Below are 27,429 nucleotides of genomic sequence, written 5' to 3' on the forward strand. Positions count from 1 at the left end.
AAGCGGGAAAGAAAAAGTCCGTCAGTGTCACTTGTTGAAACAGAAAACTAGTTATAGATTTAGATATTGTGCACGGAGAAGAATAAATTCACACCGCAGTAAGAGGGGACTGAAAGGTAAGTAAAGTCTAATAAGTAGGAACGACTGGAATCCAAATTTAGTCGACCAGGAAACTGCAGACTTCTACCAGGAAAAGCAGTGGGAAAAGGACGTCAGTGTCATAAAATGGTGGTGTTTGCGGTGGTGAGGCAGCACGCTGGAGACCCAGGTAAGTGAACGGTGGTGTAATTTAATAACAAAATAATCCACAAAAACAGTCCAAACAGTAGTCCGCGGCCAGGCAGCACGGCTGAGCAGAAGCCAGGGCTCACACCGGTAGCAACTGGTCTTAAGGGCGGCACAAAAAAACAACAACGACAATCTGACTGACAATGACAAACAACGACAATCTGACTGACAATGACAAACAACGACAAGGACCCGACCAGGAACAAAGGACACAGGAGGGACTAAATACACTGAGGGTAATCAGGAGAACAAGACACACCTGGGAACAATCAAGGGGAAGACAGGACAACGAGGAGAACTCAGGACACAGAAACTCAGAATTAAACACAGAACCTGACAGTACCCCCCCCTTAAAGGGCGGCTACCAGACGCCCAAAACCAAAATCCAAAACTCAAAAACCAGGGGGGCGGAGGGGCGACAGAAGGAGGGCCAGAGTCCAGAAAACAAAAAACTACCCACAAAAGGTGGGCGGAAACACAAGGAGGGGCCAAGAGTCCAAAACTAAACAGAAAGTGGGCAGAGGCGTCGAGGGGGATCCGGTGGGCGTCCTCGGCGCCCCACAGGGGAGGTCCGGGGGGCGTCCTCGGCGCCTGCGGCAGACCCACAGGGGAGGTCCGGAGGGCGTCCATGGTGCCGAGGAACACTAGGGGGCACTGGAGGAACACTAGGGGGCACTGGAGGAACACTAGGGGGCACGGGAGGAACACTAGGGGGCACGGGAGGAACACTAGGGGGCACGGGAGGAACACTAGGGGGCACGGGAGGAACACTAGGGGGCACGGGAGGAACACTAGGGGGCACGGGGGAGCACTAGGGGGCACTGGAGGAGCACTGGGAGGCTCGGGAGGAACACTAGGGGGATCGGGAGGAGCACTGGGAGGCTCGGGAGGAGCACTGGGAGGCTCGGGAGGAGCACTGGGAGGCTCGGGAGGAGCACTAGGGATCTCGGAAGGAGCACTAGGGATCTCGGAAGGAGCACTAGGGATCTCGGAAGGAGCACTAGGGATCTCGGAAGGAGCACTAGGGATCTCGGAAGGAGCACTAGGGATCTCGGAAGGAGCACTAGGGATCTCGGAAGGAGCACTAGGGATCTCGGAAGGAGCACTAGGGATCTCGGAAGGAGCACTAGGGATCTCGGAAGGAGCACTAGGGATCTCGGAAGGAGCACTAGGGATCTCGGAAGGAGCACTAGGGATCTCGGAAGGAGCACTAGGGATAGAGGCTGCCGGAGCAGCGGCACGAGGAGCAGAGTCCACGGAGGCCGGAGCGGAATCCGGCGGAGCAGGAGCCGGAGCCGGAGCGGAATCCGGCGGAGCAGGAGCCGGAGCGGGATCCGGCGGAGCAGGAGCCGAAGCCGGAGCGGGGTCCGGCGGAGCAGGAGCCGAAGCCGGAGCGGGGTCCGGCGGAGCAGGAGCCGAAGCCGGAGCGGGGTCCGGCGGAGCAGGAGCCGAAGCCGGAGCGGGGTCCGGCGGAGCAGGAGCCGAAGCCGGAGCGGGGTCCGGCGGAGCAGGAGCCGAAGCCGGAGCGGGGTCCGGCGGAGCAGGAGCCGAAGCCGGAGCGGGGTCCGGCGGAGCAGGAGCCGAAGCCGGAGCGGGGTCCGGCGGAGCAGGAGCCGAAGCCGGAGCGGGGTCCGGCGGAGCAGGAACGGCAGCCGGAGCGGGGTCCGGAGCAGGAACGGCAGCCGGAGCGGGGTCCGGCGGAGCAGGAACGGCAGCCGGAGCGGGGTCCGGCGGAGCAGGAACGGCAGCCGGAGCGGGGTCCGGCGGAGCAGGAACGGCAGCCGGAGCGGGGTCCGGCGGAGCAGGAACGGCAGCCGGAGCGGGGTCCGGCGGAGCAGGAACGGCAGCCGGAGCGGGGTCCGGCGGAGCGCACGAGGAGCTGAGGATGGAGCTGGGATGGGCTGCCGGAGCGGATGTCTGGCCTGGGAGGCAGAGGTTTAGCATCCCAGGCCGCAAAGGCTGTCCGGCGTATCTCCTCTGCCTCCCGCTGCAGCTCCACCAGCGCGGGGTGCGGGAGACGAGGAACCCAATAGTCCAATAGCAGGCCCAGGCGTATCGCGAACCCTGGCCGTCTCAGGGCGAACGTGGACGTGGTTTTTGACTCCTCGTACTCACCGATGGTTCGGAGTAGCTCCTCTAAACCCTCTGGGTCCATGATTTTAAAGCGTGCCTCACCGTATTTTCTGGTCGGATCCTTCTGTCATAAAATGGTGGTGTTTGCGGTGGTGAGGCAGCACGCTGGAGACCCAGGTAAGTGAACGGTGGTGTAATTTAATAACAAATAATCCACAAAAACAGTCCAAACAGTAGTCCGCGGCCAGGCAGCACGGCTGAGCAGAAGCCAGGCTCACACCGGTAGCAACTGTCTTAAGGGCGGCACAAAAAAACAACAACGACAATCTGACTGACAATGACAAACAACGACAATCTGACTGACAATGACAAACAACGACAAGGACACGACCACAAAACAAAGGACACAGGAGGGGCTAAATACACTGAGGGTAATCAGGAGAACAAGACACACCTGGGAACAATCAAGGGGAAGACAGGACAACGAGGAGAACTCAGGACACAGAAACTCAGAATTAAACACAGAACCTGACAGTCAGCCATTACGTTTGGGAAAATTTTTTGATTAATTAACAGACTAACAAAATAACTGAATGATTATAGAAGCATTTTGATTTTCCGATTGCATAATCGTAGCACTTTATTTGAAGGGTTGTTCATAAGACTGACACGACACTGTCGTATTGCGACATAACATGTTATGAACATGAAGGAATCTTTATCAATGTTTATGACTTTTGGCGCGAAGTGTCATTCGGTAAATAATGACAGATCTTATTCTCTGATATGTTTATTTTTGGTTTCCTCCTTTACATCTGTAGCAGCAGCATAAATGGCATGAAAAACAGATAGTGTAAGAAATGAAAAGTGAATAAACTATTGTCATTTCCAGAGTTAATTCCCGATCCCACTGTGCTACTCATCCATCCATCACTTGCATCTTCTCCCTTTGTGTTATAAACTTTATATTAAAACAGAAAATAATAATTATTTATAAACTAGGCATAGTTTCTGTTGTTAATCATTTCAAACACCATCAGATGTAATACAGTGCTCTGTTATGACTGATGCACTGTCATTTTGTGTCTTAATAGGTTGTTTGTGTGAGTGTTTGGTATTCTGCCATGAATCTCCTCCAGCAGGACGTTTTACCACTTGGAGAGGATGAAAGGGCAAGGAAAGTTCAAAGGTCAGGCCAACTTCCAATAGGAATAATGACTTATTTATCTTAATCTGTGTTCAGCGTTATTATGTTGGCGAACAGAAATTGTCAGCTGCAAACATGTTGCAGGGTTTGTTTTAATTTTAAAAATGCTTGATATCATTTGCATTTTCTGTTGTTCTGAAGGCCAGTTGTCCAGCAGCACATTGAAGACACTGCTAAACCTGAAATTACTGGGCCGGTTCCAGTTCCTGACCCAAGCTGTGTGTCCATGAAAAGTGACTGGTCCAAGCAGTCTCCTCCCTATTTCAGTGCATCTGTTGATGAGAGGTAAAACAGAAAAAAAAACATTTTATATATGACAAAAATACTATTTATTTAAAAATATTGTTGAAGCTTGAAGCATACAATGAAATATGTCAGAATTGTTGGTGTTTTTGTTTCAGAATCAAGGCCAAGTCACATTTTTCAGTTGGTAGTTGTTCTTCGTCCTGGACCAACAGGTCAAAGGAAGACATCATTAATTTTAAAGAACTTCCACCTGCTGATCAAATGTAAGCTACAACTCATTCTGCCAAAAAGCAGATTTTGACACAATTAAATGCTTGATTGTCTTTGTTTGACCTGCATACTTTAGCTATTTAAAAATGTTCATACAAGTGTTATAAAGAAGTGGATTTAATAATCTAGAGTTTTTGTTTTTGTTGTTTCCTATGTATGTTTTCTTATTGTCATTAATTAATTTGCATGAAAGTACTTCTGTTATGTTAAAGTTATGTTATGTTAAAGTTAATGTTGCTCTCCAATGTTTTTCCTCAACAGAAGTCATCAAAGAAGATACTTACTTTCCTTTCAACCAAATGACAGTGACTGCCATCTAAAGGAACGTGAACCTTCTACAAAGAAGTATGCTACTGAAAAGTGTTTCATATTCACAAGCTTTTGAAGTGATATTGTATATAGAAATAAAAAGCACATTTAAAAGTGATATTAAAAAGAACACATATTAATTCAGTGAACTATTTTACATAAGAATAATTGGTGAATTTGATATCTCTGAAATCAAACAAATCTTGATTTTATCAAAGTTATGTGAATGATTATGACACTAATAGTAACAGTTCAAGTGTATTTATTGTCTGTTTATCCATTAGGAGGAAACTGGACTGTTCAGACTGCACTGAACCTGATCTCGAACCTGGATTCGAAAATAGTGATTCACGCTCTGGAGATGGACTCCATGATGCAAATCACAGGTGAGGATTGGTGGTAAAACCTTGATCATGTGGGATTATGATACTCCCAGTTGTAAGGTCTAATATTTGTCATTTATCATTCTGCGTGAAGACAAGTTGAGACTCTTTATCTGCCACTATTTTCTAAAATTTCTCTCTCAAGAATCAACCCCCTTCAGAGTTCCTGAAGGTCTTTTAGACTTTGTTTATCGGTTTGCTTTGATTTAGGGATTACTTAATTGCAATCCCTGTACTTGGCATTTCTCAGATTAAGTATAGGGACCTATTGTTCTGGTATTCTGACCAGCAAATAATCTGCACAGTGTAGTAAGAGAAGGATGAGAGAGACTGTAGGCGAGTTAATGGTTTCTATTGACTTTCTTAACGCCACAGAAGAGCCACAGACTGACCTTCTATTATTGGTGCAGTAAATCATGCAAAAGGAAACCAGTCATTGAGGGCTTATATTATACAATAGATGGACATACAGTACTGTTAAATAATGGCGGTGTCATATAATATTCTCATTTTCTGACTAGCGGAAGTTTCTGTATATTAAAGTTAAAATAACTTAATACTTTGAATGCATCATTTTGTTTATTAGATTTACTTTTTAAATTGAGAAATAAGTAAACTTTAATAGTATTCATAGTAGGAGGAAATATTCTGATTTTAAACCTGAAATTTAGAAAATCCTTTGAACACATGCAGAATTGTTATGCAAAGCTGTTTTTAGACTTCACAAAATGTCTGTAATTGAAGGCAAATACAAAGTAATGACGAGGGCTTCTGAAGTGTTTTACTTTGATTTTTTTTTTCAGATTTGAAAATGAGAGCATGAAGTTTACCAGTCACCAATCAACCCAGCAGCACCTCAACTCCATATTTATGGTCTGTACATTAACACCAAATCTGCTGTAGTGACTGAAAATGATTTGGTTACCAAGCAGAAGGAATGTTTAGATATTTTTTATACAGTCCTTGTAATTGATTTTCTAATCTGTTTCAGGCTTTGGAGGAAAACATTGTTGCTTTTGTCAGGAATGAATTGAATCACATTTTTAAGGCTGTGGCTTCTGGTTGCCCAGAAGACGGTCAAAGCAATGTGAAGGATGTGTCGAAGGGTGAGGATGAAGAGCAGAAGAGGAGCAGCAGAGAGGCAGTTCTGAAACTTGCCATGAACTTCCTGAAGACCATGAAGCAGGAAAAGCTGGCTCACCTTCTACAATGTGGTGAGGATTTAATGTGTTGGCTACATAATAACGTAAAATTTTCTTTTTTTTTGATTGATTTGTTAAATATTCTGTCTCATCTTTCAGGGACTAGTGCTGCAGTTGGTCAACGTAAGCTTAAATCTAAGCTGAAAAAGAACTTCCAGTGTGTGTTTGAAGGGATTGCTAGACAAGGAAACCAAACCTGTCTGAATCAGATTTACACAGAGCTCTATGTCACAGCGGGCGGGAGAGCATCAGTCAGCGATCAACATGAGTTCATGCAGATTGAAACCGCCAGCAGGAACTCAGACAGAGGAGAAACCAAAATCACACACAAACAAATATTTGAGAGTTTTCCTGAAAAACTTCGACCAATCAGAGCAGTGATGACAAAGGGAGTGGCTGGCATTGGCAAGACAGTCCTGACACAGAAGTTCACTCTGGACTGGGCTGAAGGCAGAACCAACCAGGACGTCCACTTTGTGTTTCCATTCATGTTCAGAGAACTGAATGTGCTGAAAGAGAAGAAGTTCAGTTTGATGGGACTTGTTCATCACTTCTTTACTGAAACCAAAGAAATCTGGGACTTTGAAAAGTTCCAGGTTGTTTTCATCTTTGATGGCTTGGATGAATGTCGACTTCCTTTAGACTTTGACAACAACGAGATCCTGACGGACGTGACGGAGTCTGTGTCTGTGGATGTGCTGTTGACGAATCTCATTAGAGGGTACTTGCTTCCTTCTGCTCGCCTCTGGATAACCACGCGTCCTGCAGCAGCCAATCAGATTCCTCTTGAGTGTATTGACCTGGTGACAGAAGTCAGAGGGTTTGCCGATCCGCAAAAGGAGCATTATTTCAAGAAGAAAATCAGGGATGAGGAGCAGGCCAGGAGGATCATCTCCCACATCAAAACAACGAGATCTCTCCACATGATGTGTCACATCCCCGTTTTCTGCTGGATCACAGCCACAGTTCTGGAGGATGTGTTTAAAACCAGTGAGGGAGAAAAGCTGCCAAAAACTGACTGAGATGTACATCCACTTCCTTGTAGTTCAGACCAAAGTAAAGAGCTTGAAGTACGACGGAGAAGATAACCACTGGAGTCCAGAGAACAGAAAGATGATCAAATCTTTGGGAAAACTGGCATTTGAGCAGCTACAGAAAGGAAACTTAATCTTTAATAAATCAGATCTGGAAGAATGTGGCGTTGACGTTCGAGCAGTCTCCATTTCTTCAGGAGTGTTCACTCAGATCTTCAAAGAGGAGAAAGAAGGCCTGTACCAAAACAAGGTGTTCACTTTTGTGCATCTCAGTGTCCAGGAGTTTCTAGCTGCTCTTTATGTCCATTTGATGTTCCTTGACTCTGACGTCAATCTTCTGGAAGACGAGAACTCATCTGAGTTTGAAGATTTCTACCAGACTGCTGTGAATATGACACTCAAAAGTCCCAATGGACATCTTGACTTGTTTCTCCGCTTCCTCCTGGGCCTTTCACTGCAGAGCAATCAGACTCTGCTGCAAGGCCTCCAGAGAAAGTCGAGCGTCGGCACACAGGCGGATATTAGCCCAATTATTATTAATGATACAAGTCAATACATCAAAAAGAAGCTAAATGAAGGTCTTTCTGTAGACAAGAGCATCAATTTGCTTTACTGTCTGAATGAACTAAATGATCATTCCTTAGTAGAAAAGATTCAAGAGTCTTTGGCCTTGGAGAAACTTTCCACAGACGAGATGTCACTGGCAGACTGGTCAGCACTCGCGTTCCTTTTGCTGTCCTCAGAAAAAGACCTGGATGTGTTTGAGCTGAAGAAATACTCTGCCTCAGAAGAGGCTTTCTTGAGGCTGCTTCCTGTAGTAAAAACAGCAAACAAAGCTCTGTAAGTACCGCTATGATTAGCGGTAAAATTTACTGGTTCACTAACAAAAAATAATTAATGCAAGATATGAACTTGTGGTCAAATATTTGTCGACATAATTTACAAAAATACTACATTCTCTGATGTTAGCTTTTGGCCTTTTGGATTCTTGTTAAAAATACTTGCTTGTGCTGCAGTGTGAATGCATGTAGGCTTGCCACAATAAGCAATAAATCAATTAATTGCACGACAAATTAAAATTAACTATTTCCATTTGCATGATTTATTGTTTTTCTTTCTACGAAGAACTGGATGACATAAATCTTCAATCTGGTGCTTTGGTCTCTCAAAATTTTTAAGACAAATTTGAGACTTCATAATTTTATTTATAGTTTATTTTTTGTTGATTTATTTTGGATGTTTATATCCAAAATTGTTAAAATTGTTTGAAATTAGAGAATTTGTTTTTGTATTTTTACTTTTTAAATGTTTTTTTTTTCACATATTTGTTAAGCTATCAGTGTGTCCTGACAGTTTGTTATAGATAATCTGATAAAAATCTATTTTCCTCCCTCTATGTGGTTCTCTTGCCATCTGCAGAAATATATTCCCTATTGTGTTTTTATTTTTCTACAAAGTACACATTTCAAAGAAATAGCTTATTGTATGAAATTAAATAAAGAAATCCTGGAAATAATTTGTGGAAGTATTTATGTATATGAATTGATTTTAGTCTGACATTTTTCAAACTTTTCCTTTCAGGCTGAGTGGTTGTAACCTGTCAGAAGGAAGCTTTGAGTCGTTGTCCTTGGTGCTCGGCTCCCACTCATCTGCCCTGACAGAGCTGGACTTGAGTATCAACGACCTCAAGGATTCAGGAGTAAATCAGCTGTCAGCTGGTCTCAAGAGTCCTTATTGCAAACTGGAAGTACTCAGGGCTGGTTTTATGTTTTTGTTCAATATTTTTATCATTTTAAATAAGATATAACATTTTGCTTTATTTCACAATAAATAAAATTGCTGTGAAGTGCTTTGTTATTAAGCACTTGTTTTAAGGTGATAATAATTATTCTTTTTATTATCTAATAGAAAACTAATGGGTACAGTTCTTGCTGAATAGTTGTCCAAAATGTGTTTTTTATGCCAACAGGTTGAGTCTCTGTAACCTCAACGAGAGGAGCTGTGAGATGCTTTCCTTTGTGCTCAGCTCCAAATCCTCTATTCTGAAAGAAATGGACCTGAGCAACAATGACTTGGAGGACGTGGGGGTGAAGCTGCTCTCTTCTGGACTGGAGAGTCCTCACTGCAAGCTCCAAAACCTCAGGTCAGATTAACCAGTGTTATTCGATATGAGGTTGAACAGACTAATCCAAAGGTATTGATGTATTTGTCTGTTAACAGACAGATGAATGTGCATTGCTCAGGCTTAGCATTTTCTTGATTGGGTTGTGGTTTGTCTGCAGACTGTCTGGGTGTTTGGTCACAGAGGAGGGATGCAGGTCTCTGTTCTCAGCGTTGAGCTCCAACCCGACCCATCTGACCGAACTGGACCTGAGCTACAACCATCCGGGAGAAGCAACAGTGAAACTTTTCTCTGCAAAGCTGCAAGATCAAAACTGGAAACTGGATGTTTTAAGGTGTCAGTTGGATGAATGGAATTATTTTATGTGTTAATATGAGTAGATTATTACTCATATAACAAATTATTGTTATTTTACTGTCATTATCAATAGTTTTTATTTTGTTTGTTATATAACTAACATTATGCAAGTATAGTATATGGTATATATACATTAACGGGAAGTTGGTAATTATTCTGATTGTTATGAGAGTCAGTTTATAATTTTTTTTATGTAATATAATTTACTTGTTTCTTTATGACATTAAATTGAACAGGCATATAAATACCAAAACATGTTTTAATTACACATTTCTGATAATTCAATTGTGCTTAAAGAGACTGAATTACTTTGTTTTTTGTTTTGTTTTGCAGGATAGAGCCTTTTGGAGAACAATGGCTGAGACCTGGCCTGAGAAAATGTAAGTATAATTTTAAATAAGCTGCACAAACTTCCTATATTTCACCTGAAACCATACACTGCAAAAACATAAAATCTTTCCAATTATTTTTGGTCTAGTTTGTATTGCAAATATCTTAGTATACTTGAAATAAGACAAAGCTAACAAATAAATGTTCAGCAAGATATAACAATAAGTAAACTTTTTTTTATATAGCACTTTTTACAAGTCAGAAACTACAAAGTACTTTAAAAAAGACATAAAAATATATAATGAAACAGACACAAAAGGCTTATTTTAAGTTAATAACTTTGATTAAAAAGTATTTGTTCCACTGACAGATTATTTCACTTATAACACGGTAAAATGTCTTGTTAAACTGAAGTAATCTGCCAGGAAGTAGCACTTTTTAAAATGTATATTAATGAATTATGGACCTAAAAGAAGTTTCCTCTTTCAGATTACTTTAAGCCCACATTTGACCCAAACACTGTTAACAGACAGATAAAACTGTCTGAAGACGACAGTAGGGCCATACATGTGAGAGAGGACCGGTCCTATCCTGACCACCCAGAGAGATTTCAGGACTGTCCTCAGCTGCTGTGCAGTGAGGATCTGACTGGTCGCCATTACTGGGAGGTGGAATGGAGCGGATGGGTGGATGTTTCAGTGAGTTACAGAGGAATAAGCAGGAGAGTGGAGAGAACAGACTGCAGGTTTGGTGGGAATGAGAAGTCCTGGAGTCTGAGCTGTTCAGATGGGGGTGGGTACTATGTTTACCACCAGAAAAGAAGATCATTTATCTCACACTTATCCGCTGCGCCTAAGAAGGTAGTGGTGTATGTAGATTACTCAGCTGGAAGTGTGTCGTTCTTCAGAGTCTGTGATGATGCTCTGATTCACCTCTACACCTTCAACACCACCTTCACTGAACCTCTGCGTCCAGGGGTCGGCTTTAGATTCAGGCTCAGGTCCAAATTTGATTCCTTTGCATCGTTATGCTCCCTGTGATCTATCACCTGAAGAACATCTCCAGGATTTGAGGACTAATGTCTCAGCCAGAGCTAGAGAAACTCATCCATGTATTTATCTTCAGTTGCATTGATTACTGTAACAGCATCTTCACAAATCTGTCCAACAAATCAATCAAACAGCTGCAGCTGATCCAGAAGCTGCTGCTTGTGTTCTTACTAAAACCAGGAAGATAGAGACATAACAGCAGTCTTAAAATCCCTCCACTGGCTCCCTGTAGCTCAAAGAATAGATTTTAAAATACTGTTAGTTTACGAACGGTTTAGCACCACGATGCATTAAAGATCTGCTGTTGTTGTATCAACCTTCCAGAACCATCAGGTCTTCTGGTTCTGGTCTGATCTGCATCCCCAGAACCAGAACCAAACAAGTAGAAGCTGCTTTCAGCATCTATGGACCAAACATTTTGAATAAACTTCCAGAAAACTGTAAAACAGCTGAAACTTCCTTTAAATCTTGTCTAAAAACGCACCTGTTTAGAATTGTATTTGAAATGTAATCAATTAAAGATGTAATGATGGAACTTAACTTAATGTATTGTTTATTCTATGTTGCATGACTTTGTGTTTTTGTGTTTATGATGTAAAGCATTTCGAAATGCCTTGCTGCTGAAATGTGCTGCACAAATAAAATTTGATTGATTGATTGTGATCAGATTTTACACTGACCCGATGGCTCAGTCTGCAACATTAACTCCACCCACTATGTATTGATTTATATTTGATGTCTGTTTTGGTATGTTTAATTGTTTATATTTTTTAACTTTGATATTTTGTCTTTTAGTTTTTTTACTTGCTGCAGTGTCAATTGCCCATTTGGGACACAAGTAAATTAATAATTTACAGAACTGAAATACATACAAATAATAGGGCCACAATAAGAAAATGAAAAAATAAAAATCATAATGTTTTTATTCTTTTAATACAAGAGCTTTATTCTTGTAAAACTATTCTTTTACAATTGTATTCTTGTGTCTTCATTCTCATAATTTTATTAACTCTTTCCTATTATGGTCTTAAAATAGTATCCTAGGTAATACAGAAAATATTTCATCAGCAGAAGTGTGAAAAGTGATAAAATCTATTACATTTATTTTTAACAATGTCAAGAGAAGAAACAGCTGGAATACTTTGTGGTGTGCGTGTTGCCCTCTGCTGGAAATTATGTGGAAAGACACCAGCTGGAGGAAAAAATAGATTTTTTTTTTTTTTACTGTATAAATGATAAAAGTGACGTTATTTAGTAAGTGGGAAAAATCTAAAAATTCCTTTAGTTTACTTTGTAAGTAAATGAGTTTATGTGTTTTGACCAAACTTAATCTTGTCCGGATCACTGCACAAACATACGGAAGAGGATTAGGGCCACCTAAGAATTCAGACTTTTTTTTCCCCGGTGGCCCTGATCCTCTTCCGTACAAACGACTCTTCACCAGTTAATACAGTAAAGTGTAAAGAAAATGTCTGAAATAAATAAAAATTAAATCCCGTAGAAATATTTTCTGCCATTTTTTAGTTTTATTTCCCAAAACACATCCTTCAGCTGGAATGAGCACACATGATGGTCAATAATATTGATTTAATTCAAATTGCCACGTAAAATCAGAGTGTTTTTATGCTGAATTAATGATCAATTCCTTTTGCAACATGAGCATCAATCTGTTATGTAACAAGAGCAAACATAATATAGTGAATATAAATTAAATCTGACGTGTGATCGCATTCTGGCAGAAGAATATTCAGAACTGAAACGAGGCTCATAAAGATTTATTTAAGTACAATAAGACACTTCAGGCTTTTCAATATCCACCAAAGCAGTGAAACATATTTACACTTATTTACATCAGCATAAAGCTATGCAAAATGTTAATATTTCCATTTGAGTTTCCTTCTGTGATGGTGATGTTAATTTAGTGGCTGAATTGTGTCGATCTGCTGCAGAATAAACTTAAAACAATGCAAATGTGCCACTGTGGCTCAGTTACATCAGAAAAGTTATTAGAAAGTTTAAATTAACTGAAGTAAAATTCACTTTTCTTAATATAAGAAACAAATACAAGTAGAAATAGACATTATCACAATATTGAGTTTGATAATCACAATGTATTAAAAATGTCACATACATTAAAAATATATATATTTTTCCCAGTGATTTCTAAAAATTGCACCTCAACCCTTTAATTCTAAAAAAAATCCCAATTAAATCAGTTATTAATCAAGATTCATTAAGAAAATTCACATGTCTCAGTACCTGCATGTCTAACTTACATAATGTCACTAAAATGATATTTTCAGATCTTTTTGCCTGCCGTATTTTTATCCAACAGATCATCACATGAATGCCATGTAACACTGCAATAAAAACCAGTATGTGCTTGTAATTTGCCCCACAGACACGAACACGTGGCATCATTAAAAAAAAGCAACAGATGTGTAAACTCAGCTCAGATTCAGCTGCAGGACTGATCCATAACAGACTTTACCATCTTCAAGGAACACTGCTTTCTTTTCTTGGCAAGAAAAGGTTTTGTTGACACCTAAGTTATCCATCTGTCAGTTTACTTTTACGTTGCAACCTAAAAAGAGCTAAAACGCAATTAAAACATGAATTGAAATATCAGATTTCTCTTATGAGAATAAAGAACATTTGGTCATAAAGTGTAATTGTGCTTCAAATAGCGGAAAATTTCCACAGAACAGCTGAACTCATAAAATTACTGGATAAAAGTAAAAGCCACATGGATGGTCCTATACAATCTTTTGCAGTTTTTCCTTCATTTTTACCTTTTGACACTTTTTAATCAAACTTATTGAACAAGTTTATTCAACGAGGCAAAACTAATGTGTCCTATGCTTCAGTTTATGCGACCAATTAATCTTTCTCAAAGACCTTCAGGCGACACATTACCTCCATAGATGTATTTTTATCATCCCTTAATAATAATAATACTAAATTGTGCAACAATTCTTTGTGCAATTTCTTTTCTTTGCTTTTACAGCCGCTCATTCATCGATTATTTAAACATAACAGTATCACATTTGCAACAAATCTATTAAGAAATAATTAAAAATCATTTTAAGAAACACTTTGAGAAACGTTCCTTAGCATATCTAGAGTATTATATCTGTCTTCTTTAACACCTGTGTGTGTGTTTCGTCAAATTAAAATGTTAAAGCAGAAATCTGCACAGGAACACATGCATGACTTTGGTGATCTGAATTATCAGATTCAGATTATTAAACAGTAAGACGTCACTTTTAAAGTAACTTAACTGTGATAAAAAAGATCAATTCTGGCTCATACCTAAAACATTTGACTAAAAGCTGCTGACTCTCAGCCATTATAAAGTGCTCACAATCTCTCGTCTAAAGCAAACTGGCTTCGGTTCGCTGGGCTTCTGGCCGAGCGTTTCTGGACTCCCAGCAGTCCTAATGACTCCTGAAGAACTGTAGAGAGAGTTCGTACATCAGGAACATGGTGGAGCTCATCGGGAAACCTCGGATGGCGTTCACTGAAGCTCCCCGGAAGAAAACCTGCAGAGAAAACAGTACAGTTCTCATTTTAGGAACTACTTTTTGAGCTTTGAGTTTGGGTTTTCCAATGGTTCTTATAGTTCAGGTGGAGAGTCATAGATGCTCTTTCCACTCTATGAAGACATATTTGCGATTACATGAGCAAATGGTGAGACATGGACATGCAAATATAAGGACAGACACTGCAGCTTTTATAAGCTTCCTCAGCAGTGTCCTTAAACTCAGCTCTTCACCAAAAGATCTTAAAAGCTCCTTGTAAGCCATTAAACACATTCTAGCAAACTTTTATGTTACATCACGAGGTAATAGTCACAGGTGACATTTGCTCACCTTGCTTATCTCGTCTGTGCTGTAGGTTTTATAAATTCAGCTAAAAACGAACAAGCTCCAAGAATTGCACACAGTTTTCTGCCTGAACGTTAAAACAAATTTATTCTTTGACATGCATTCAGTATTTGTCGCTTAAATGTCAATCTTTTCTAAATGTTAAATTATAAAGGGCAAATTAAACAAAGCTGAACAGTATCTGAAATTAATTCATTTGCCATATATATATAAAAAAGTGAGATAAAATATATGGTGAAGTGAGATAAAAACATAAAAGTTTACCAAATGCAAAAGTAATTAAAGTGCCTTTTGAAAAGAATATTTTTCTCTCATTTTGAAATTTGTAAAGAAAATTCAGATTCTAGCAATTAAATATTAATCAGTTATTTTATCTGCTGTAGTTTAAAAACAGGTTTGCCTTAATGAAAGTGAGCTTGCTCAATAAATTTGGCAGAAATATTGGAAAATAAATGATAGAGGAAGACTTTATAAGCCATTTAGAAATGTGTTGATATGTAATAAAACATGAAAAAACAGAAGCGCTAATTATCAGCTAAACCACATAGAACTGAAAATAAACTTTAAACAAGTGGAAAATATACAAAAAGGTTGCATCATTATTTGCATAATCATGGCCAACATATTTTTATGATAATATAACAGAAATAAAAAGTCAATAAAGTTTTATCTTTAAAGATAAATCTAGTTTGATTTTTCCTGTTCAGACCAGTTGGTGGCAGTAATGCACCTTATAGTTTGCCTGGCAGCCGTCATTAATCTCCAGAAGAAGGTGAAAAAAAGAAAAGTTAATTAAGGTTAATTTAATCTCAGTAGAAATGACTTTATTTTGTGTGACCTTAGCTTTTAAAATCCTAATTTAAACAGTTTTTATTTGCTTTTGCCGGCTTTGTGATTAGTTTGAATGGCTTTTTATCAGCTCCGAAATCAAACAGCAGGACTAAGATAACCGACTTTTATCGGCTTAAAAGAATTTTAAGCTGATAAAATAATAGGTCATACAGAGCGATTTGTTATTTAACTTTGCAGGACTCTGACCCGTTTTAACCCGAGCCATTGATCAGCGAGCGTCAGGCTGCACAAACAGTCCAGTACACTTTCTCAGAACATCAATGATCTTCTGGTATTGATCACATGACTGCTGCTGTTTTTATCAACACAGATGTGGTGACGTCTCTCCACTGACACAACAAACAGTCCTGACATCTGGACGCAGCGTTCAGCGGCGGACCGGGCCAAGAACGAGGCCCAGTTACAGCCAGTCAGTCACCTGATGAACCCCCCACCATGCAATCAGCACAATGTCACCAAAACATGTCCTGTTTCTGGAACATTTGCCTCCTTAAGTCGTCACTTGTTTTCCAGTTAGAGTTGTTGTTTTTAAGTGAAGTTCAAAGGAGAAAACAGGTTTCAGGGGAATTCACACACAGTTTGTCTCCAGTTGGGATTTTAATGTGTAATGAACCATTAAAAGGCCAGGAAATAACAAGTTTAATGATTAATGCTAAATGTTTCCATGTGAACTGAAGCATATCCATATCCTGCAGTTTGTAGTAAAGAACAAATACAAAACTAAATGGTGGCTGTTTTATCCCCAGTTTAATGACACAAAACTTAAACTGAAATATTCTGCAGATTAATAATATTGTTAAATATATTGTAGAGTATTCACAGCCCTTAAACTTTACCTCAACCAGGAAGTTACATTTACAACAATCTTTAATAAATTAGAATATACATGCCAAAGATTCTAGTTTGTCAGATTAAGAGAACAAGTCAAGGGGTGTAAATATATTTAAAATACTTGGAAAATCCAGTGAGAAGACTGTTTTACTAAATGATTACGGTTCATCTGCTCACCTCTGCTCCCTCGGCTCTGTAGCTTTGGACGATGCAGTGCAAAACTCCCTTATACTTCTTCTGCAGCTGGGCGTCGGCCTGCATTCGGCTCTTCACCACGTCAGCTGGAGTGGCCGTGACCCAGGAGATGGACCCTGAGGAAGAGCAGAGAAATCAGACCTCCAGGACAAACACATTGACGGCTCTGGGTTAAACCAGAGGACATGCTTGATACAGGAAGAAATTCACCAAGGAATTCAGAGAATATGCTCATTCAGTCATTTTCTACTGCTTATCTGAAGCCGGGTTCAAGCAGAGATTTTTATCACTTCCTCCTTTCCCAGAGGTGTTTCTGAGATCCTTCACATATAATCTCCACAGCAAGTCCCAGATCTTCTCCAAGGTTTCCTCAGGGTGGATCAGGTCCGAGGCATCTTCCTCAGAAGTAGAAGCTTGAAATGCATCACCACCAGTTTTGATTTCCTCGTGTCTTGAAGGGTAAAGCGTTCCGTAAGGAGGGAATGCTGCGGACTATTTAGTCCCCACCCAGACAGGTGATGGCTGAAAGGTGCATCGACAGGCAACGCAGCCTGTTTAACTCCGTCATTCAAAGGGGATCTATTATGCATAATTCACATTTTGCATATTTTTATATTTCCATTTGGGTCTCAACTGCTTCTTAAAACAACCCAGTTGTTTTTTTTTTTTAGAAATAAGTTAATATTTTTTGGAAAATGAGTCATTTCAAAGACCTGCAGATTGTTGAGTCACATTCAATGGAAACTGTGGTGTTTCCTAGCAACGCAGGACTCCAGCACATTTGGTCAGATGCTTTAACAATAGCTGCAGGAAAAAACAAGTGTTTTGTTGTTGTCAGTTGTGCAGGAGGCTCTCCTTCTGCTTTTCAGACATGTATGGTTGCAGCTGCAGTTTGCAGCTACTTTCACATGTGACTGTAAATGTTGTCTTGAAGGGGGGCTGAGAAGAGGTTTGCAAAAAACAATAAAAAAAGAACTCGGCATTTTACTTTCTACTTTGAAGACAAAATTTTATTCAAATACGACAAAATGCTTTAAGAAAAACATTTTGGATCAAGTTTAAATGTGAATAAGAGGAAGGTAGTTAAGATTAGTTCAGTAAACATGATTGGATTCGACAACATGGCCTTACTTTTTCTGGCAGTTCTGGTCATTTAATGGGTTTGAATGCTGGTATTTTCTGATTTCTCTCATATTGTCCATAATTTAGACCATGCTCCAGTTTTTTGCCTCACTTGGACCCCTTTAAAAGGCGAACCTGTTCGGGCCCCAGTGACTCAGAGCAGCTGACTGAGCCCCCCGCTCTGCTACGCTCTCACTGTGTCACGTGTTTGCAGCTGGCCGGGCTGCATCTGGAAGCAATCCTTCGCTACCACACAGCGTTTATCTGCTCGGCACATACAGCACGCATACACGCCAACTGAGCCGCCTGATTGGCTGTCAGCTGACACCCGTTCGTCTTCATGGATCTGGGTTTGGGGTTTTTCTGACTCAAGATGCTCAGTCTTTCCATATGTTGTTTTTTTGGAACTACATTCCCTTGAAATGGAGGTCACTGCACTTTTAAAGCTTACAGGCTGCAGTCATGTGGATTTCTGAGTTATGAGAGAATCATGAGGGAAAAAAGACGATAAAGCATCAGGATGTAAGACTGAGCTAAAATGTAACATTTGACAAATGTGAGAGCAAATGTTGGCTAAAGTGAAATAAATAATGAAAATCTTAGGGGTTTTGTGCTAAAAAAATTTTTTTCTTAAAAATGAAACTGAAATGCACTGCAAAAACACAAAATTTCTGTTTTTGCAGTGTGTGGCAGTATTTTGTAATTCCTGTGAGGGTATAAACTGGGACATTTTAGCTTTCAAATTTAGATTGTAGGAAATTTGAAATGCTTCACAAAATGATGCATAAAAGTCACTTAATTAATCTTTTCTGTAATATATCCAAAGCTAATTTAAGAGACACATTTCCAAGTTCAGCAATGCTATGATATATGGAAAGTAAAATATTAGCATCATATAATCAAATTGACATGCAAAGGTTTAAAATCCTAATACATGGTCAACATTTGATCATTTTGATTACGACCAAAGTTCATCAAAGTATCTAAACAAAAAAGCAGGACATAATATTAATCTTTTGGAAGTGGACAGTCTTAATCATAATAACCAGAAGCTACAAAAAATTTAATCATGCATAAAAGTTAAGATGTTGGAAAATAAGCAATTTCTTTATTCTACAAATAATGTGACATTAATGTGCCTGTAAATGTGAATATATTTTACATCATACACAGTTTCCTGTCTCTTGTTTGTTTAAGAGACAGGAACCTAAAATCAACTGGTAATTGGTAATAATTAATAAAAGTGAAGGAGGATTAAATAAGCTTTCTTCTTCTTCCTACTCCCTTTCGTTGCTCTTTTTTTGTTGTTGTTTTTCTACTTTTATTGTTATCAAGTTGTTGTTTTTATCAACTAAAACACGTTCAACAGCTGATCCTTAAAAATCAACATGTTTTAATGCAATCAAGCCTATTTTGTGAATAATTTGAATATTTAATTTTATTTTCAACATCAGAGACCCGGTCATTCATGTGTCCTTAAATCTCTCTGCCACGTACCCTGCAGTCTGGTTCAGTTGTTTTCAAAACACACTCCTTGCTTATAAAGTTGAATGTAAAGAGCAGGAATGTGCAGCTAGACCATGCAATCCTGCAGACCATCTGGGCACAATATCTTAAAATGTTAGGTTATGGCAATGTGAAGGGAAAATGCAACTTCAATTGAACCTTTTAAGAACAAAATGTTTACATTTTGCCAACAAAATGTCTAATTTTTGCAACAACTTGCATTTCATTTTAACCTGGACGTCTTATTAGTTGTATTTTATGTACTTTAGTTGGGTTTCCACTGATCAGACAACACGTTTTGAAAATAAATTCACTTAATGAAAATACTTCAATTTTGAAAAAACTCTTGTTAGACTTATCACCAATATTTATTGATTGCATTCAACTGGATTGAATTTTATTTCTTTAAATACCTTTTAGTCCTTTGACCTTTTAGTTTGGGGCTACTTTCATAACCAACTTGAGGTGAATAAACAACTCAGAATCCAAATCTTTGTAGTAAAAGTTAGTATTGATTCCACTATTTACCTGCTAAACCTCCGGCTAGCCAGATGGAGCAGGGATGAGGGCTGGAGGAGCTGGAAGGGGTCAGCAGGTCGCAGAAGACGGCGTAAGGGATGAAGTAGAGTGCGTATCCAGGGACGTCCCTCAGGATCATGGCCCCGGCCCCCCTGTAGAGTCCCAGTATGCCCTGGGTCTGCAGGATGCTGCTGATGCAGTGGATCGGGCCTCTGTAGAGCCGCTGGTTGGGAATGTCAACGGAGCGAAGCGGGATGTTGGTGCCGTTGGCCACATTACCAGCCAGCTGGAGGTTCTCTGAAAAATATATTTTTAAATTAGTTTAACAGAAGTAACAGGGGCAGACTGCGATGGCACAAAGAAAGAGAAATGGAAATTTTATTTATTTTGTGATTTAACGAATATTGTCGGATGTTTAAAGTGCAAGCTAGGATTATGGAGCACCTCACTGTAAGCCACAGTTTTTTAATAACTGAAAACGTACATATGTAAGCTCTTTTAAGGTGATCACTGCAAAACACAACATTTTACCATTTAATTTAGTTTATTGTGCAAAAATCTTAATACACTTAAAATAAGACAAACTAACTTACAAGCAACTTTTCAGTGAGATGTAGAAGTTTAAGTAAATAATACATTAATAATGGTGAAAAAATGTGCTAGTTCCACTGGCAGATTATTTCACTTATAACAAAACATTCTTCCTATGTTATAAGTAAAATAAACTGCATATGGAGCTGGTAGATTTTTTTTTAGCAACATTAAGGAATTGACTTAAAACAAGCTCCAATATCTTATTGAAAAGTTACTTGGATGTTATTTTTGACTAATTTCAGGTGTACTAACATAGTTGCACAAGAAAATAGTAACTTTTGTGTTTTTGTAGAGAGTATCGGGATAGTTTGGACTTTTTACCTGCTTCCGGATCAGGCAGGATCATTTGATTAAATTAAATTATGCTCATTTGCAGGAGGATATTAATGCAAAACACATCAGCAAGCTTCTCTCTGAAAACAATTACAGAGTTTTCAACAACTTTTTTGTCAGGTTACCTCAGCACTTTTTCACAGTCGCCATTAAAAATCTGACATCATTTTACCACATGACCAGCTGTGCACTACTGCTTTAACAAGCTGGAGTTTATTAACCACGAAGAACCATCAGTTCCACGACGCTGACGTCCAAACCGCGTCCTCAAGTTTGACATAACTTTTTGGACCTTTGCACCAGTATAAAACAATAAAAGACATTTTAGAAATCAAAGCCAAAGTGTCTTTGAGAAACTACTAGACAAGGTCAGGAGTAAAAGCCATGAAGCGGCTATAAATGTTTCATCTACCATTTTATCTAAGAATTGACCTACGTCAACCCTGAATTTATTGGTTTACTGTTTAACAGATCACAGCAGACCAAACTGTCTGATATGACCTTGCAAGACCCGATAATGGTGAGACTAAGAAATTTATATGCCCTCAGAAAAAACTCTAATATTCAAACTCGGACATGACATAATAAAAATATTTCAAAGAGGAAGAAAACAGGGGGATATTTTATACAAGTTCAGTTTGGAAATCGGCTCTGATGGAACCGAAAGTGACATTTCTGGAGGAAAAAGGGACCAGTCTGCAAATTTTACAAGATTGCTGCTAAGAAAAAAAGTAGTTTTTACATTTTCCTCAGTAAATTACAGAAAAATAAAACCTCCAAACAGGAAAAAAACAAACACACAGATTTACCTGCCAGAACCATTTGTGTCTGCATTTGCAGTCGGATCTTGACCAGGTCCACTGGAGCGCCGAGCCCCACTGAGATCAGTCCGGTCAGCATGCTGGCCACAGTCATGTCCAGCATGCCGCAGGGATGCCGTCCGTCACCATAGCGATACTTGCTTATGAGCCTTTGAGTGTTGCTGAAGAAGCCAAACACAACTGAGTTGTAGACAGTGATGCTGGCGAGCGGGAAAGACATGCCCTTAAAGAACCCCATCACCTGAGCGTCGCATTAAAAAAAGAAGAGAAAAATCAGGACTTTTGGTCCATTTAAACAAAACAAAAAATAAGTGGAACAAATAGAGAAAGAGGCAACAAAAAATGTTTTGAGGATCAAAACACAGCTGTCCACAGAGCTGTAATTACATACAGTAAACCAATAAAACTGGAGAAAACTGACAAAAAAGGAAGAAAAATAACTAGTCACGATGTAATGAGTATGATGGAAATCAACAGATATTTATGTGCCCTAAGATGGAAGTCACGTGCAGTTAAAATGGCGGCTGGGAGAAGTTCAAAGGTCAGGTGTTTACCGTCTCCTTCCTGTAGATGGAGAGGATGCAGTGCAGCGTGTTCTGGTAGCCACTTCCTGCCTGGAGCCGCGTCTGGAGGATGAAAACGTCCATTAGAGAGGAGCATCCAACCAACCAACCAACCAACCAACCAACCAACCAACCAACCAACCAGCCAGCCAGCCAGCCAGCCAGCCAGCCAGCCAGCCACCAACCAACCAACCAACCAACCAACCAACCAACCATCCAACCAACCAATCCAACCATCCACCAACCAACCAACCAACCAACCAACCAACCAACCAACCAACCAACCAACCAACCAACCATCCAACCAACCAACCAACCAACCAACCAATCACCAACCAACCAACCAACCAACCAACCAACCAACCAACCAACCAACCAACCAACCAACCAACCAACCAACCAATCACCAACCAACCAACCAACCAACCAACCAACCAACCAACCAACCAACCAACCAACCAACCAACCAACCAACCAACCATCCAACCAACCAACCAACCAGCCAGCCAACCAACCAACCAACCAACCAACCAACCAACCAACCAACCAACCAACCACCAACCATCCACCAACCAACCAACCAACCAACCAACCAACCAACCAACCAACCAACCAACCAACCAACCAACCAACCAACCAACCAACCAACCAATCACCAACCATCCACCAACCAACCAACCAACCAACCAACCAACCAACCAACCAACCAACCAACCAACCAACCATCCAACCAACCAACCAACCAACCATCCAACCAACCAACCAGCCAGCCAGCCAACCAACCAACCAACCAACCAACCAACCAACCAACCAACCAACCAACCAACCACCACCAACCAACCAACCAACCAACCAACCAACCAACCAACCAACCAACCAACCAGCCAGCCATCCATCCTTTCCTATAGAAGAAAGTCTAATTTCCAAACTGTAGGAACTTTTCCACCTTTCTTCAGTTAAATATCAGACTTTTTAAAATCAAATCATTAAACCTTTTTATTCAGAAATGTCAGAGACAAATACTCCCATTTTCTTTTCTATAATGTTGAGAAATGTCACTCTGTCTGAAAATGCATAAATGTTAACCCTGTTTGTTGAAAAGAAGAAAGGATTGTTGTTTTTCCCCTCCATACTTTTTGTAGCTGCACATAAATAAAATCAAATCAACATGTCTAAAAGGTTTTAGTGCAATGAGGTAGAAGTTATTGAGCAACATGTGGTAGTGTTTTTATAGAGGCTTTTACCATGCTGTAATCAGGAGACAGTTGTAAAGATTGAAATACGGGGAAGTTGAGTCTTAATTACCTTCACTGTGTCCAGCGGATGTCCTACGACCACACTGGAGGCGCCTGGAGCCAGCAGAAAAACACAGACAGACGCAGTGAATACAGAATGTACCAGAAGAAGAAGAAAACACAAGGTACTTTGTTGTTGAGAGAAAAACACGACCTGCTAACTTTCTGAGAGTTTAGTTACTTTTTCAGACAAAAACACGCCCTCTCATCAAAAAGGGTCTGATAATTTGCTTTATTTGAATGGTAGCTTTGTGATGAAACTTTCAGAGATATGCAGAAAGGTTTGCATAAAGAGTACGCTCTGGTCAGTTGGAGCAGGCAATTTGGATTTATCTCTACTGGGTCTTACAGATAAAACATGGAGACTATTAGACAGCGGCACAAAAGAACTGTTAGCAAACAAACCATTCAACGGGAAAATTTCCAACCCTGGGACCAAGATAATGACATGTTCTGCTAACCCAGTGGGCCCCAGCAAACATATTTAGGACTCAAACATAAAGCTCTTATATTGAGAGTAATAGCTTGATGTGCTCAGAGCTTTTCTGAGCTCTGGGACCGATGCTGCACATGACGCCGCTGACATCTGAAGATAAAGCCTTTCTTTATCACTCTGACGGGTTGGTATGTCAGAAAGTATGAATATGAGGCCCAGCCACACATGCAGCAAGCTGTTCCCAATGCTGTGCATATGATCCCACAGAGAACAAACCCATTAATTATCCGTTAGTCTCCTGTGGATCTACTCCAGTGTTTTTGTTTCCCTGGAAGAGCTAAAAATAACTCAGAAAGATGCAGCGTTGTAAAGAAAGAGCAGTCCAACTGGAGCCCTCACTTTAAGTTTAGCAGTAAAATGGGAAACGTCTTAAATACCAGAACTTTTCATCTTTTAGACACAAGAAAAACACCAAGGATGTTTTCCCTTCCAAAGATAACTCAGTAACACAAATTCACTCAAAGAAAGTATTATGTTGTTTATTTGCAAAAAGTGTCAAAACTGCAATGAGTTTAGATTAAATAACATTTTGATGATTTAGCTTTTAACTCTGTATTTAATAAGTTGACAAAATGACACCCTTAAAATGAGAATCTCAACATCTTCAGAGTGAGTTCTGCAGTCATTATTGTATCTGAAGCACGAAAAAAGTTAACACCAACAGCTGTAGTTTTCATTACTTGAGCCGGTGGGAGTTGATGAGTATTTTTTTTAAATCAGCTAAGTCCATGTCTCCAAGACTTTGTGCAATCAGAAAATCCAGAGGAGGTGCAGAAAGTGTAATTTGTAATCTGCTTGGTTTAAGATTATATATTTATGTCCTCTTCTTCATCCGTAAGAAAGATGTGAAATTGATCAGAGGAAGCAAAGTATCCATGTTTTTCTCAGGAAACATTTTTCTTTTGGGCCCATTTCAAAAGAAAAATGAAGTTTAAATCTGGCTTGTTAGTGTCAGTAACAAGCCATATAATTCACTCAAAGAAAGAAATCTAATCTAATAAATCCATAAATTAAGTAACACTGAGAATTACAGATTAAAAATGTGCTGGATGGAGGAAATCAGATTTGCCAAGTGATGTACTGTGATGTAAATAAAATAGAAACACTTTTTTTAAATTATTTTTTTGCCACAGTACAGAAGCAACCAATCTGAACAAGATATTTTTCCAGTTGCAGATTATTTATTTTACTGCATTTAAACCAATTAACTTTTTAACTTCACATTTTTTCAGCATTAAATTTTTTCTAGTCTCTTTTTTGTTTGTAGTATACAAAATAATATTAATATGATGCAACACTTTTCAAAAATGATTAAAATTAATTTAATTAACTTTATTATTGCATTAAGTTTTATTTTACATGATTGGCAAACCAAATACTTTCTTTTTACTGGACAAACAACCACTTGATTCCAGATCCAGACCTACTTTTCTATTTGGGTTACGCAATGTATGAAAGTAAGCAGTAGGGCCCCCTACTGGCCACATCGTTCACTGCAAGCATTTACTAAAAGCGGATTTCAGAGCAACAGGAACAATTTGTACGTAACGAGTAACGCACAGTCGAAAACTATTTTATATAAGCAAAAATTACAACTTTATTTAATTTTTGATGATAAAAGGAGGAAAGGAGAGAGCTTTCCAATGTGGTGAAAACGGAGGAGGGAGGAGGAGGACTCCTGTATAGACCCCCCTTTGTTTTTACAGGATGAGGATGCAGTAGTTTTCCATCTTTAAAGTTGCTGCTGGACATCAACGGAAGATTGTGCAGGTGTATGAAGCAGGTTATCTTACCTCTCAAATGTAATTTAGCAAAGAAATTCACGGTTACAGAAAGAATTTTTTTTGAAAATGATTCCCTTCATCGTTTTCCTCCACTGAACAAAGCGTTTCTGACCCAACGCAACAAGCAGAAGAGTTTATTTCTCACCGCCGATCCATCCTGCGACGAAATCATCCAGACGAAAATTCTTTGAGCTCATTTTTTTAAACTCAGAAATTTAGCTCATCAGTGCAGCGCATCAAAGCTCCGCCAGAAATCCTCCGTATCTGCGAAAACAGGCGAGCATCGCTTCTCATTAAAAACCAACTGACTTCACGCCTTTCTGGGAAAAACAAAACTATATTTTAGGCGCTGTCTGAATTGATAAAGAGACAGCGACGCAGCGCTACGCAGCCAACCAATCAGGATTAAGTGTGGGTGTGAGGCCCAGCGCCAATGCCCAATCAGGGGCGAGGTTTTGAAGCCGAGCAGCCAATAGGAAGGCCTTCATGGTAATGAGCCATGAGGAGGAAGAAGCAGAATATCAGAACCGTATTTCTGTGAAAAACGATGGAATTGGAAGTTTGTCTTAGAGATACGGATCTTTTGCCTTAACTAACTTGGAAGAACCGGTTCTTTCAGTTCCCGAACAGATTTTTTTTAACGTAATATTATAATTACTTACTGCAAAATTCAAACTAACTGTATTAAAATACTTTTTTTTTCAAGATGCATTTTCAAAAAACGCATTTTCAGTGTTTTTATGATGATATTATGAAATGAATACAATAAATGATATATAGCCTATATATTTTTTAAAGATCTGGAGACAGTCTGTGTCCCACAGGTTATTTATAAATATCATTTTATATCTTGAATATACACAACATGTTCATTAATAACTGCATGAAAACACAAGAAATAAAAAAATATTGATTAAAATATAAAATCTATTGGCCTCTTTACTTGACAAACAGATACAATTTGTACCCAGAAATAGACAATAAAACTATTCTAACACAATCCAACCTTATATTACAATTAAATTGAGTTTAGTAAAATGTTGTTTATGATCGGAAGCCCAGCTGGTTGCATTAGGTATACATCAAAACACAAAGCTCTTGTTTTCATAATTGAAGCTGATTTCCTTCTGTGTCTACATAAACACAGATACCAATTCCTGGAATTTCACAAGCACCATCTACTGTTCATATCAGTGAGTCGGCACACAGAGTCCGACACACAACCAATGTCAGCTGTAAGCTACAGTCCAGGTTACTGTCTGCCGTCTGACACACTCTGAACATTTTTACAGGAACCAGTGAAATATGTTCCAGCCTTTAATAAATCTGTTCTCAGGTCACCTCCTGGAGCTGAGGGAAGCAGCAGGAGACCAACCTAATATTTAAACCAGTGAACCTGCAGAAAACTCACACAGCCATGGGAACAGACTGAAACCAACTCACTCTGAAGTTCAAACTCTCACTAAGATGGTACATAACAGCTCACACAGGAAAAGAAGTTCTCTTATTGTTTTTGCCTTCCAGCTATCACACAGACAGGATTTGTATTGATTTCTTCAGCTATTAAGGGAAAAGTCTGACTTGTGGGTTTTTTAAAAATAATTTCAACATTCACTTTATTCTAAAAACCTTAGAAATTCACTTTAAACCCATAAACCTACTTTAGCTTCCAGAAAGGGAATACAAGTATTAGATGCATTCATTCCTGTGGAATTTAACTAGAACCAGGAACAGCCTGACCCAAAGCAAAGCTAAAGAACC

The 27,429-nt window shown here is 39.5% G+C and overlaps 2 protein-coding genes across 2 annotated transcripts; one reads left to right on the forward strand and one right to left on the reverse strand.

Annotated features, from left to right (window-relative positions):
- Positions 1-16: 16 nt before the first annotated feature.
- Positions 17-11,533, forward strand: LOC129360402 (NACHT, LRR and PYD domains-containing protein 3-like). The gene is given in 15 exon segments (XM_055030600.1): positions 17-116; positions 3,456-3,550; positions 3,710-3,853; positions 3,970-4,077; positions 4,346-4,429; positions 4,678-4,779; positions 5,580-5,649; positions 5,768-5,990; positions 6,078-6,993; positions 6,995-7,852; positions 8,594-8,779; positions 8,982-9,155; positions 9,295-9,468; positions 9,825-9,871; positions 10,311-11,533. Coding segments are annotated over 14 exon segments (3,702 nt in total). The 5' UTR covers positions 17-116; positions 3,456-3,485; the 3' UTR covers positions 10,862-11,533.
- A 1,091-nt stretch (positions 11,534-12,624) lies between these two features.
- LOC129360401 (solute carrier family 25 member 48-like) lies at positions 12,625-26,008 on the reverse strand. Its single transcript, XM_055030599.1, has 7 exons — positions 25,814-26,008; positions 23,399-23,442; positions 22,085-22,156; positions 21,519-21,771; positions 19,792-20,079; positions 16,618-16,751; positions 12,625-14,412 (listed from the first exon to the last, which is right to left on the reverse strand). Exons 1-7 carry the CDS (start codon positions 25,863-25,865, stop codon positions 14,308-14,310), a joined length of 948 nt encoding a protein of 315 aa, XP_054886574.1. The 5' UTR covers positions 25,866-26,008; the 3' UTR covers positions 12,625-14,307.
- Positions 26,009-27,429: the final 1,421 nt, after the last annotated feature.

The sequence above is a fragment of the Poeciliopsis prolifica genome, unplaced genomic scaffold (genome assembly GCF_027474105.1).
Source record: "Poeciliopsis prolifica strain line A6 unplaced genomic scaffold, Auburn_PproV2 SCAFFOLD006, whole genome shotgun sequence".
NCBI classification, from domain to species: Eukaryota; Metazoa; Chordata; class Actinopteri; order Cyprinodontiformes; family Poeciliidae; genus Poeciliopsis; species Poeciliopsis prolifica.

What these genes read in the sequence shown, in the direction of transcription:
- LOC129360401 (XM_055030599.1), bottom strand. Translation starts at nt 25,865, where the DNA reads ATGAGCTCAAAGAATTTTCGTCTGGATGATTTCGTCGCAGGATGGATC. An exon ending in GACACAAATGGTTCTGGCAG is followed by an intron (nt 20,080 to 21,518) that starts GTAAATCTGTGT and finishes TATATTTTTCAG; the next exon opens with AGAACCTCCAGCTGGCTGGT. An exon ending in ACAGAGCCGAGGGAGCAGAG is followed by an intron (nt 14,413 to 16,617) that starts GTGAGCAGATGA and finishes TTTTCTCTGCAG; the next exon opens with GTTTTCTTCCGGGGAGCTTC.